The sequence below is a fragment of the Pinus tabuliformis genome, chromosome 6 (genome assembly GCF_031772625.1).
Source record: "Pinus tabuliformis cultivar Carrire ecotype Pingquan chromosome 6, CPIR1, whole genome shotgun sequence".
Lineage (NCBI taxonomy): Eukaryota > Viridiplantae > Streptophyta > Pinopsida > Pinales > Pinaceae > Pinus > Pinus tabuliformis.
Genome location: NC_142292.1, coordinates 582,001,250 through 582,013,360, shown reverse-complemented (window position 1 = coordinate 582,013,360; position 12,111 = coordinate 582,001,250). Strand labels below are relative to the sequence as shown.

The 12,111-nt window shown below is 37.9% G+C and overlaps 1 protein-coding gene across 1 annotated transcript; it reads left to right on the top strand.

Annotated features, from left to right (window-relative positions):
- Nucleotides 1–2,783: 2,783 nt before the first annotated feature.
- Nucleotides 2,784–4,001, top strand: LOC149259874 (F-box only protein 6-like). Its single transcript, XM_089455475.1, has one exon. The coding sequence runs from the start codon at nucleotides 2,784–2,786 to the stop codon at nucleotides 3,999–4,001; it is 1,218 nt and encodes a 405-aa protein (XP_089311601.1).
- Nucleotides 4,002–12,111: the final 8,110 nt, after the last annotated feature.

Here is a 12,111-nt window from a genome sequence, read left to right as displayed (position 1 = left end):
ACTGTAATTAAATCATTAATTTTACTCTTACTTATTAATCAATTTAATTAACATTAAATTTATAGTTATGTGGTTGTGTTTCAACATTAAATACAACAAATCATAACATGGCATTCCTAGGGCGTTACCACAATGTCAAATGAACTTTGGATCCAAGTTAATTTTGACTTTGTAACCAACAACACTCCAATTCAGGAATTTTACTCATATTTTCCTATAAAATTAAACTATTTTTAAAAGCATAAATTTGTTAGAGTATATTAGAGGTTATAAAGTTGTTGGAATATTAATTCTAACTGCCATGCAGGGACAGCGACGGCAGCACAGTTAACTGCCGGAATCCGCCATCAAAACGGCTACTGCAAACAAGTTTTCGTTCGGGAAAACTATCATGAGTCCATCAGACCGCCTTTCTCGCAATGGTGGTTTTTCCTCAAACGCCCCGATACAATCAGTTGCTGACACGTGCCTGGAGCCACTGTTCCAAAACAGCTTTTCATCGGAGCATAAAGGTCAGTTAGAAAAGTTCGCCCGATATTGAGTTCAACGTTGCCCACCGTTGATCAAAGTCAAAGTTGTGTACAGGTCTGCGGGGTATGGACATTGCCTGAAGTTTCATAAATTTAACTAAAGAATTTAATGAAGTGCGCTGAGGGCACTAAAAGTAGGCGAAGTCATTAATCTTATTATTTTTGTACTCATGGGAGTTGTTTTTTGTTTTGATGACACAAGTAAAAAGAAAAGTCTAGTTATGTTTTGTTTTGTTGTGTGGAGGATGTATTACAGCCCAGCAGAGTGCGAATGTAGTTTTTATTAATCCCTCTGAAATGTAATACGCAGTGGCGTTAAAAAATGTAATGTTTTCTGCTTTGTTTTTATTTTTATCATATATGCAAGGGAATATGCACAGAAGTGCAGAGAAGAATAAGGGGCAGCCTTGAAATGTGAAGCTATGTTACCAAAAACGGGACGGTTGCCACCATTCCCCGTAAAAAACGTGTAAAAACGGAAACGAGACGAAAATGCCATTTTCTACGGTTATTTAGTTAATGGGTGCATATATTTTATGGGAAATCTTTTACCGGTGGTAGTTCCCTCTTTTGCATGTCATTCTCAGTGTGTATTTTCACTCTTTATTGTAGATTTCACTCATATATTCATTCAATAATCTAGAGGCTTATGCCAAGTATATAGAAAGTTGATCATTTCTGTATTATTGTCTCTTTTTTAGTTGATTTGTTTTCTTTTAACATATATATTGTTAAAATTCATAGTTTAAACACTAGAGGCTTATGCCAAGTATATAGAAAGTTGATCATTTCTGTATTATTGTCTCTTTTTTAGTTGATTTGTTTTCTTTTAACATATATATTGTTAAAATTCATAGTTTAAACACTATTCTATATGTGGCTCAAGAAATTCACATTTAATTGCAAATTCTATTTATTGTTTATATATATATATATATATATATATATATATATATATATATAATTATTTGGAATTTCTTTTAAGGAAACAATAATTAGCTGAAGGCGCAAAATGCATAAAAATGTATAAACTTAATTGATTAGGAGGCATAAGAATGTATATATTTAATAGTCAATTTGCTAAGCATTAGTTTCTTATTTAAATTATTTAGGTTTTTAATAAAATTTGGGTTGGAAATTTAGTTGAAACTATATTGAAAATTGAAACTAATTTACATAACTCTTTTTCACTGCTGAGTAAAAAAATAAAATTTACTTTTACTGCGGTAAAAGTCGTTTCATTTACTGTGCTCAGGCTGCGTTCTTTACTTGCTTCACATTACTTGCATATTTTCACCAATAAAAATTACATTTACACCTATGCACTGATTCGCACTGCTGTGCATAAAAACAGTTCTTTTCACCGTGATGCTGCACTTCACATCTATGTTACCAGAAACGAGAAACGAGAAACGAAACGAGAAACGAAAACGGTACTAGAAACGGAGTTTGGAGGTTTGATTTTTTTTTTGTAAAAGTTCTTGGTGAATCCCTCTGTTAAAGAGGAAGATGATTTTCAGCATAATCTCCCGTGAACAGGAAGATCTGTTGTCTTTGGCGAATATCTGTTGTCTTTGGCGAATCCCTCTATCAAGAGGAAGATGCTTTTCAGCATAGACTGGTGAATTCCTCTGGTTAAAGAGGAAGATGCTCTTCAGCATAATCTCTTGAAGAATCGCAGTGCTGGAGAATCGCAGTGCTGGTGAAATCCCTCTGTTAAGAGGAAGACCCATTTTGTAACAGCAGTTGTTTCTTTTTATGAATACAAGTTTTCATGTGTGTGGGTAAAACTCTGTGTTTTGGAAACATTTTTTCTGGTTCCCTGTGCTCAGTTAATTTGTTTTTGGAATTTTACCAGAAAAATTCCCAACAAAAGTTTTATTAAATATTTTTCCATCCAATTTAATTTTTAGGTCAATTATATTTTTAAATAAAATAATTTTATTTATTTTAAATTTTAATTATAAATTTAAATACATATTTCTTAAAATTTTTTATTAAAAAGATATTTTTACCAAAAAAATCCTAAACAATTCTTACCCTAACAAACTATTAAAAAAAAACTCCCAACATAATTTCCAAAATAACAAAACCAACATAATTTCCAAAATAACAAAACCATAATAGGTCTCCAAGCGAATCGATAGCGTAATTTGTAGCGTCGCAGCTAATGACATCATAATATATGTAGATATCATGTAGTACTTCGCGTTTTATCATAGTTCATTATTGAGATCTGATGGCACTTCGAAAATGGGAGCTGTGAATGTGGAGGAGGAGGATTACTCACTGTCGTACGACAAATTACCAGGCGATTTGATTGAAGAGATCTTGGCATGGCTGCCAGCAGAATACCTGTGTAGATTTGCTAATGTCTGCAAACAATGGAACGCACTATTTTCGTCCACCAATTTTCTTAGGAAACAATGGGCAGAAGCGCCCCCGAACAAAATTCCATGGCTTGTTGTGATAGCTGCAGATAACAATCAGGATTATTGGGTATACTCGTCCTTCACACGGAGTTGGAAAAACTCTCGTTTATCCCTTAGCTTTTTAGAGGGGAGGGAACGTTCACGTCCCAATTCCAGTTTGACGACTCCTTCGTTTCGTTATCTGGGATCATGCACAGGCCTCTTCTTGATTCAAGGCAACTTTACCCACTCCATCTATGTCTGCAATCCTCTCACAGCCAAGTACTTCGTACTTCCACCAATGACATACATAGAGAATTTTCCGATAAGGGACATAGGCATTGTTGAAGAAGGAGAAGACGGGTACAAAGTGTTGGTGTTGCACTACTCTAATGTTCATCAACAGAATATAGTGGAAATATATGATTCCATTGACAAGGCATGGACGATGGCGCCAGTCTCGCCGAGACATATGGTGACAATTCAAGATCGGGATGGGATGAGCTTTGGAACAGTATTTTCCGGGGGTTATTTCTATTGTTTAATGGTGGAAGGCGTGAATGAGAACGGCTTAATCATCGGCATTATGGGTTTCAACATCGTAGAGGGGACCTCTATATTTGTGCAATTGCCTGATTTAGATCGTGATGACTTTATTTATTTCAATGGGTTAGTTGGATGCGGGTCGCGTGTTCTGTATGTGGAGGGGAGGGAAATCGAAACGCAAGTTGAGGAGCAAACGGAAATTGAAATGCAAGACAAAAAAGAGGTAACTATATGGGAGTTTCATAAGGACGCGGCTACAAACTGGAAACAGGTTTGCAGAATGCCTCCAACAGTGCATCTTATTTTTAACATGATTGAGCCAATAGGGACACCTTTTGAGTGCGCTGGAATGGGTGATTGCCTGTATTTCAGAAAACAGACAGACCTGGAGGTGGCAGTTTACAATTTCACCAAAAATTCATGGACTTTCCTTCCGAGCTGTCCGATAGCTGGATTTCCCGGTGATCCGCCTCTCATTGCCTTCCAACCAAGACCCGATATGGAGGTAGAGTGAATTGCGGTTACCGTAATCATATTGTTCAGGTGTAAATCACTTGGTTTGTGTGGAGTTCAGTTTTCTGTTTAAATAATTATATTGTTCAGGTGTAAATGACTTGGTTTGTGTGGAGTTCAGTTTCAGTTTAAATTTTATGGGAGAGATAGTTCTAGCGAAGTCATATATCTAAATTTCAAGAAAAGAATAAGTGAGGTTGAGTGGAAATCACTTCGATAACTTGATTTGTGTGGAGTTTAATTTTCAGTTTAAATTTCAGGAGAGAAAATAGTTCTACCCAAGCCACAAGTTTAAATCTCATGAAAAAAATGAGTAGAAATCACTTCAAACAAATAAAATATTTAAATATAAAAAAAGAGGCTGCCCCGTTACCGAGTCCACTGTAATCAAAAAATTCTTCTTCTTCCAACTAATAAACAAGCTGCTTAATGTAAACTAATGTTTAAAAAAATTAATTATATATATATACCATTTTTAATAATTTATTTAATTTATTAATAGTGACTTCTCTACTTCAAAGTTAATATAACATTAAAAAGATGCTAATTTAATTTAGCATAACAAACATCTAACGATTTTCTTTTTAACTTACTCTTATTAAAGTTTTATTAGGTATTTTGAACTTTCTGCATATAAGTCAAAGTTCCCCTTCATATTATTTACCATTATTCTATTAGTACAACCAAATAATTATTGATGGTTATTAAAGATGTCGTCTTCCCCTATAAATTATATTTGTGAATGCAATCCACTCTTGAATGTGTACGGGAGGTTTAGCATTTTTATTTTTTTTATGACTATTGTACCGGGTTTCATACCGTCGTCAACCTTGCCCCGTCCCGTGGTATGGGTAAGTTATCCTCTCGGTAGATGGCTGTCATTCGTCCGTCCGTTGTACCACCCTTCTCGAAAGACTGTCCATCAATAAAAGAAATCCTGTCTGTTTGGCCATCCCGCTCCTGAAACTCCTTCCTTATCTCTCGGTGGGCCGAATCCTAATCATCCAGCTCCATCCAACACCTCCTCCCTCATCGCTTGGTTGGCTCTTGGTTTGGGGAAGCAGCAGACTCCTAAATAAATCCAAATCAAAATCTCAATGGCTATGACTGGCGTATGATCCTCAACTGGTAAATTGTATGTAACAAGCTATAGTAACTCGCTCTTGATGTGAAGGTATCGCTCCCAGTCCCATGCACCTGTCGTTCACGGCACATAGAACCCATTCAAAGAAAGAAACCAACCGTTCATTCACTGCACGAAGCCGTGTCACTGCCTGCACAAGCTGTGTCACTGAAACCATTTACTGAAGCTGTTCACCCGCTGCACATAGAATCCCACCACGATCTAGTCAACTCATTCTAGCAACACGTCTATCCCTCCCCTGTAATCCATCCCCGTTTCCAGCCAGACAGTTTGAACCTAGCCATCGAAGAATGTTCGGAGCGGAGAGTTCCTTGTCACAGGATGGGTCTATGTCTCTGCATAGGCCTCTCCGTCGGTCACCAACCAATAAGTCTACGCGCTGAGTCCAAGAATGACCTGCTACAAAGGGCCTAGTTACGGTAGTTATACTTTTGTTTGGGTGTATTTTATTTTTTTAAATAATATGTAAAAAATATAATGATTAAATTTTAATGTTGTGTTTGAGAGTGAGGAAAGTTGTATGAAGTTTGGATAAGAAATTAGGTACTTTTATGATAACCCTCAAACCGATAAAGAGAGGATGTTTGGCACTATAAAGAAAATGAATTGAACTTGTCATTTTATTAAGTTTTTGCATAGGTAATTTTAACATTTTAGCTCTTTCTATGTTTGCAACATCTTTTTTTCCTAAATCATTCAGTTTTGTTCATTTATTATTAAAGTGAATTTTTTAAGATAACGCATATAATATTTATGATGCTTTGTTGTTTAGGAAGTCAGTTTTAATAGAGAAATGGTTTTGATATGTTTGGAATTTTCTTGGCAATGATTAAAATGGTGTAATATAATAAAGTTGTTGGCATTATGATTCTGGTATGGCTCTATGTTACAGATGTTGTATTTGATGGCAACACCCCCAAGTGGCAATGCTCTGATCAGGCTCTCAAAATGTTGAAAATCAAGAAGTACGCAGGAGAACAGTTCAAAAGATGCGTACACGCAGGTACACCGTGAAGGGACCGCGGCCAAACACGCAGATCACCCGTTCAAAAGGTGCGTACCCCCAGTTTCACTTACTTCAAGGCAGAGAAGCGCGTTTACGTGGGGTTTCCTATGTTTGGCCCGTGGTATTTAGCCCGCCGCTCTTGATTCTATGGTTTTGGCCCATGGTATTGTTTTATATTATTATTATTATTGAGCCCCATGTTTTTGGGCCCCTGGAATTGTGGTATTGATCCATGATTTTAGGAGGAGCTTGCCTATATAAAGCAAAGGAGATCACTTGGCTAAGTATCTTTTGCAAATTGAATATCTTAAGATCTGAAATATTGGGTTATTGTTTTAAAAGCTTGATCTATATGAAAGTGAAGTTAAAAGCGAATCTGTGAAGGGTGATCTCTCGAGCGCATGATCAGATCTGGGCATCCGACTAACTGTAGCACACTGGTGAACTGCCAATTCGGCCCTAATCAGAAGTACGCAAGTGGTTAACGGTGCAAGTGCGTGGGTACGCAGAGCAGAAACAGGAGATCCGCGTGTGTACGCAGAGCAGAAGAAGGGGAACTGCGTGGGTACGCAGAGCAGAAACAGGAGATCCGCGTGTGTACGCAGAGCAGAAGAAGGGGAACTGCGTGGGTACGCAGATCAGAAGAAGGAGAACTGCGTGGGTACGCAGCGCGACAGAGGCTCAGGTGCATACGCACAGTAAAAGTACGCGGCGCGATAGTATCTTTGAGTGCGTGGTTTCAGTAGCAGTACGCGGCGCGATAGTGTCTCTGGGTGCGTACCTACAGTAACAGTACATAGCGCGTTTGAATAAGTAATGAGTGGGTACGCGGTGCAGCAGAAGGCTCTCTGCGGGTATACGCAGGGGAGCAGAAGGTGAAGTGCGTAGCGACGCTGGCCGGAGAAAGAAAAACTGCGTATCTGTCTTAAGATCTTCTGTTGACTGAATTTTTCTGTTGATAAGGTGTTCTGGGTTTAGTTCTGTTAGTGTTGATCTGGTTACTGCAGTTGACTGTGTAATTTACATGTACTTGATGATCATTTGATGTTTTAGGGGGTTGTAGCTCCCTTCCAGGAGAGACTGGAAAACGAGAGAGTTGTAGCTCTCTGCAGGTTGCAGCCTGTGTACTGGTAAAGGACAACACTAGTACAAAATCATTGTAAAAAGAGTTTCTAATTTGAAAGAAGATAGAGACATATTGCAGCAGGTGGTTTTCACCCACATTGGGTTTCCACCTTATATCTGGTGTTCTTTGGTGTGACTATCTGTCTTTCTTGTTCATTCTCATTATTTTATGGTACTGATATGCAAAAATAATTCAAAGTATAAATAAGGAAGATTTGTTAAAAGAACTTGATAATACTGATTCACCCCCCCTCTCAGTATTATTTCCAACAATTAGTATCAGAACAGGTCCTTCGGAGAAGTTTGATCGCTTGAAGGAAGATCATTCATTATGAGCAACTACGAGAGGGAAGCATCAATCAGGCCACCAATTTTTGATGGGACAAACTTCAATTATTGGAAGGTAAGAGTTACTGCCTATCTTCAATCTCTTGGTACAAAAGTTTGGGATATCATAGATACAGGCTACACTTTTCCTTCAGCTACTCCTACAGATGCGGCCGAAAAGAAGAAATATGAAACAAATGCTAAAGCAGTCAATACTTTGCCGGGATGCTTATCTCAAACAGAATTCGTAAAGGTTATGCAATATAAATCCGCAAAAGAAATATGGGACAAGATTGTATTGAGCTACAAAGGAGATGAACAGGTAAAGCGTGCTAAACTTCAAACTCTTAGGATTCAGTATGAGAATCTCAGGATGTATAATGATGAAAGTGTGGCTAACTATTTTCTTCGGGTAGATGAGATTGTTAATTGCATGAAAAACTTGGGTGAAGAAATAAAAGAGGTTATTGTGGTTGAAAAAGTTCTAAGATCATTGTCCCCCAAGTTTGAATCTAAAGTGTCTGCAATAGAAGAAAAGGAAAATCTACGAATTCTTACTATGTCTCAGCTACACGGAATTCTAACTGCTTATGAAATGAGAAAGGGAGGTCCATCAGACAGAAGAGAAGCTGTTTTCAAGGCTTCAGGCAAAGGAGATTATTATGAAGCAAGTCACGTGCCAGAATAAGAAGAAGAAGAATCAAATTTTGTCAGAAATCTTCAAAGGGGTTCTGGAAGGTTCAGAGGTAAGTTACCTTTTAAATGCTTTGCTTGTGGAAGAGTAGGTCATTATGCTGCAAAATTCCCTTATAAGGATAATGGAAAGGAACCTGCTAGATGGAACAAGAAACAGAGTGCAAATAAGAAAAGCTACTACACTCATGAAGATAGTGATGGTCTATCAAATAGTGATGAAGATGAACGAGGTAACGACTATAAACTGTTAATGGCATTTGAAGATGATGATTATATGGATGCTATAGATGTGGATAGCCTTTATGAAGAAATTACTAAACTCGAGAGATGTATAGAAGAAAAGAATATGATCATTGATACTCTACAATTTCAAATTGATGAAAAGGAAAAACATCTTGAAAAATTAGAAGGTGAAATTGTTGGTCTTAGAAAAGAGATTGAGAAAACAAAAGCTATTAATCTTAAGTTTGTCAAAGGATCTGAAACTTTGGATGCGATTATCAATGTACAACGTTCTCCACTAAACAAGACAGGTCTGGGCTATAATGGAGAAACTTCTCAAGCATCCACCTCAAAAAGTTATCTTGATGCAGCAAAAAGGAATGAGCAAAAGCACAATGGAGACCATCAGGTAAAGCATGGACGAATTGCAAACAGAGACTATCAGGGGCAATCCATCTTAAGGGTGAACAAAAGCTACAACCAGCCACAGGTAAAATCTTCTCAATTTGGTTCAAGAATGGATGACAATAGAAATTACAATCATTTGGCCGGTAGATTTGATAACCACAGAAGTTTCTTCAATGGACAATGTTTATCTTGCCATAACTTTGGTCACAAAGCAGCTCAATGTGTTGCATATAAAACAATCATGACTAGAGAAGCTCAAAAACAAAGAAGTATGATCGGGATTACAAAAAGGACCTATAACAACTTTTCGGCTCTTGAAAATGAAGTTGAATGTTCTGTTTGCAATAACTTTGGTCATAAAGATTCTGAATGCAGGAGCAGGTTTCAACAGACAAAGAAGCAAACCTCAAGCACCAAAACATGGAGAATAAAGGAACCACAAACATAAAGATGTGGGATAGCATTTTATGCAGAAGGACAGGAAAATCTATGGTACATTGATAGTGGATGTTCGAAGCATATGACGGGTGATAAAGAAAAACTTGATTCATATTCTGCTCTAGAAAAAGGAAAGAAAGTTTCTTTTGGAAACGATACTCCTGCAACCATAAAAGGAAAAGGCATTGCTCAGTTAAAAGAAAAGGTCAAGGCTGGAAATGTTTTGTATGTTGATGGATTGAAGCATAATCTTCTAAGTGTCAGCCAGATGTGTGATCAAAGAACCGAGGTGATATTCAGATCAAATGGATGTCTTGTTCGTGATCTTGATACAGGTAAAACAGTGATCAAAGGTAAAAGAACTCCAAATAATCTATACATATTTGAAGAAGGACAAAAACAATGCTATCTGAGCAAGGAAGATGAGCACTGGTTATGGCATCGGAGGTTGGGGCATCTAAGCTTTTCTCAAATAAGGAAAGCATGCAAATATCAGGCAGTTCGCGATCTTCCAGATATCAAAATTCCAGACAACACCATATGCAAATCATGTCAGTTTGGAAAGAAAACCAGAACTAACTTTCCAAAGAAGGAAGGATCAACTAGCATGCCTCTTGAGCTAGTACATACAGATACATGTGGTCCATTCAGGAAAAGAACACCTCGAGGAGAAGAATACTTGATATTATTCATTGAAGATTTCTCCAAGTTTGTCTGGTTAGGACTTATGAAGCACAAAGATGAAGCATTCGAAAAATTCAAATCCTTCAAAGCCTTGGTTGAAAACGAATCGGGACACAAAATTAAGTGCCTCAGATCCGACAGAGGTGGGGAGTTTACCTCAAATGAATTTTTCGATTTCTGTGAAGAACATGGGATAAGAAGAGAATTCTCTACAGCTAGAACTCCTCAGCAAAATGGAGTTGTGGAAAGAATGAACAGAACAGTCCAACAAATGGCTCGTGCTATGCTTGATGAGTCGGGAACTCCCGCAACTTTCTGGGGTGAAGCTGCACATGCTGCGGTTGTTATTCTCAACAAAACAAATTTCCGGGTGAACAACACTCAAACCCCTCATGAGCTCTGGTGTGGTGAGACTCCTTTGGTAAGGCACTTCAAAATCTCTGGGAGCAAATGTTATATTAAGAATACTGATGAGAAACTTGGCAAACTTGAACCTAGAGCAGATGAAGGTATTCTTCTTGGTTATTCTCCACATAGAAAAGCATACAAATGCTACAATAAAAGACTTGGAAGAATCGTTGACAGCATTGATGTAGTGGTTGATGAGAAGGGATACATTCCTAGGCAAGTACATCATGAAGACATCGAAGAAGATGAAGGCTACCCTCAAAGACAGAATGATGAAGAAGAAGAACCTCAAGAAGAACCAGAGGAGCAGACAAGAATAGAAGAGAAGACTCCATCTAGATATGTTCAGAAGAATCATCCAGAATCTCAAATTGTGGGGCAGAATGAAGCAGGTGTACAAACAAGAAGAACAATTGCAGAAGCTTCAAGCTATTTGGCATTACTCTCCTCCACTGAACCACAAAATGTGAAAGAGGCATGCAAAGATGAATGTTGGGTGAAAGCAATGGATGAAGAACTTGAGCAGATCGAAAAGAACAACACTTGGGAGCTGGTTCCTAGACCAAAGGATAAGAATGTTATCGGAACAAAATGGGTCTTCAAAAATAAATTGAATGAAAATGGAGAAGTAATTAGAAACAAGCCCAGACTTGTTTGTAAAGGGTATGCATAGCAAGAAGGAATAGACTTTGAAGAAACCTTTTCTCCTGTTGCAAGACTTGAGGCCATCCGAATGTTCCTTGCTCTCTCAAGCTTTCAAAACTTCAAAGTATTTCAAATGGACGTGAAATCAGCCTTTCTGAATGGAGACTTGGAAGAAGAAGTATACATTGAGCAGCCAGAGGGGTTCATTCTTGGAAATGATCCAAATCTTGTATGCAGATTGAAAAAGGCTCTCTATGGTCTCAAACAAGCTCCAAGGGCTTGGTACTATCGTTTGGACAAATATCTACATCAACAAGGCTTTTCAAAAGGATCAACAGATAGCAATCTTTATATAAAAGTTGAAAATGACAAATTGCTAATACTTGTTGTGTATGTAGATGACATTATCTTTGGCAGCAATGAAGAAGCTGTGAGTCAAAGCTTTGCCTTGGTGATGCAGAAAGAATTCGAAATGTCCTTGCTGGGAGAACTGACATATTTTCTTGGTTTGCAAATCCAACAAAAAGGAGGGATCTTTTTGTCTCAAACCAAGTATCTCAAACAGATTTTGAAGAAATATGGCATGGAAGATGCAAAACCAGTATGTACACCCATGGTCACAGGATGTAGCCTGAGTGCAAACGATGAATCTGCAGCAGTGCATCAACGAACCTACAGATCTATGATTGGAAGTTTACTTTATCTGGTAGGTACCTAACCGGACATCATGCATGCAGTTGGAATAGTTGGAAGATTTCAGGCAAATCCGAAGGAAACTCATCTTCAGGCAGTGAAGAGAATTTTCAAATATCTTCAAGGGACTCAAAATTATGGCTTATGGTATCCTAGAGATACAGATCTCACACTTCATGCTTATACAGATGCAGATTGGGCCGGAAGCGTGGATGACAGGAAAAGCACAAGTGGTGGTGCGTTCTTCATGGGTTCCAGACTAGTATCTTGGTTCAGCAAGAAACAAAGTTCGATTGCCTTGTCTACAGTCGAAGC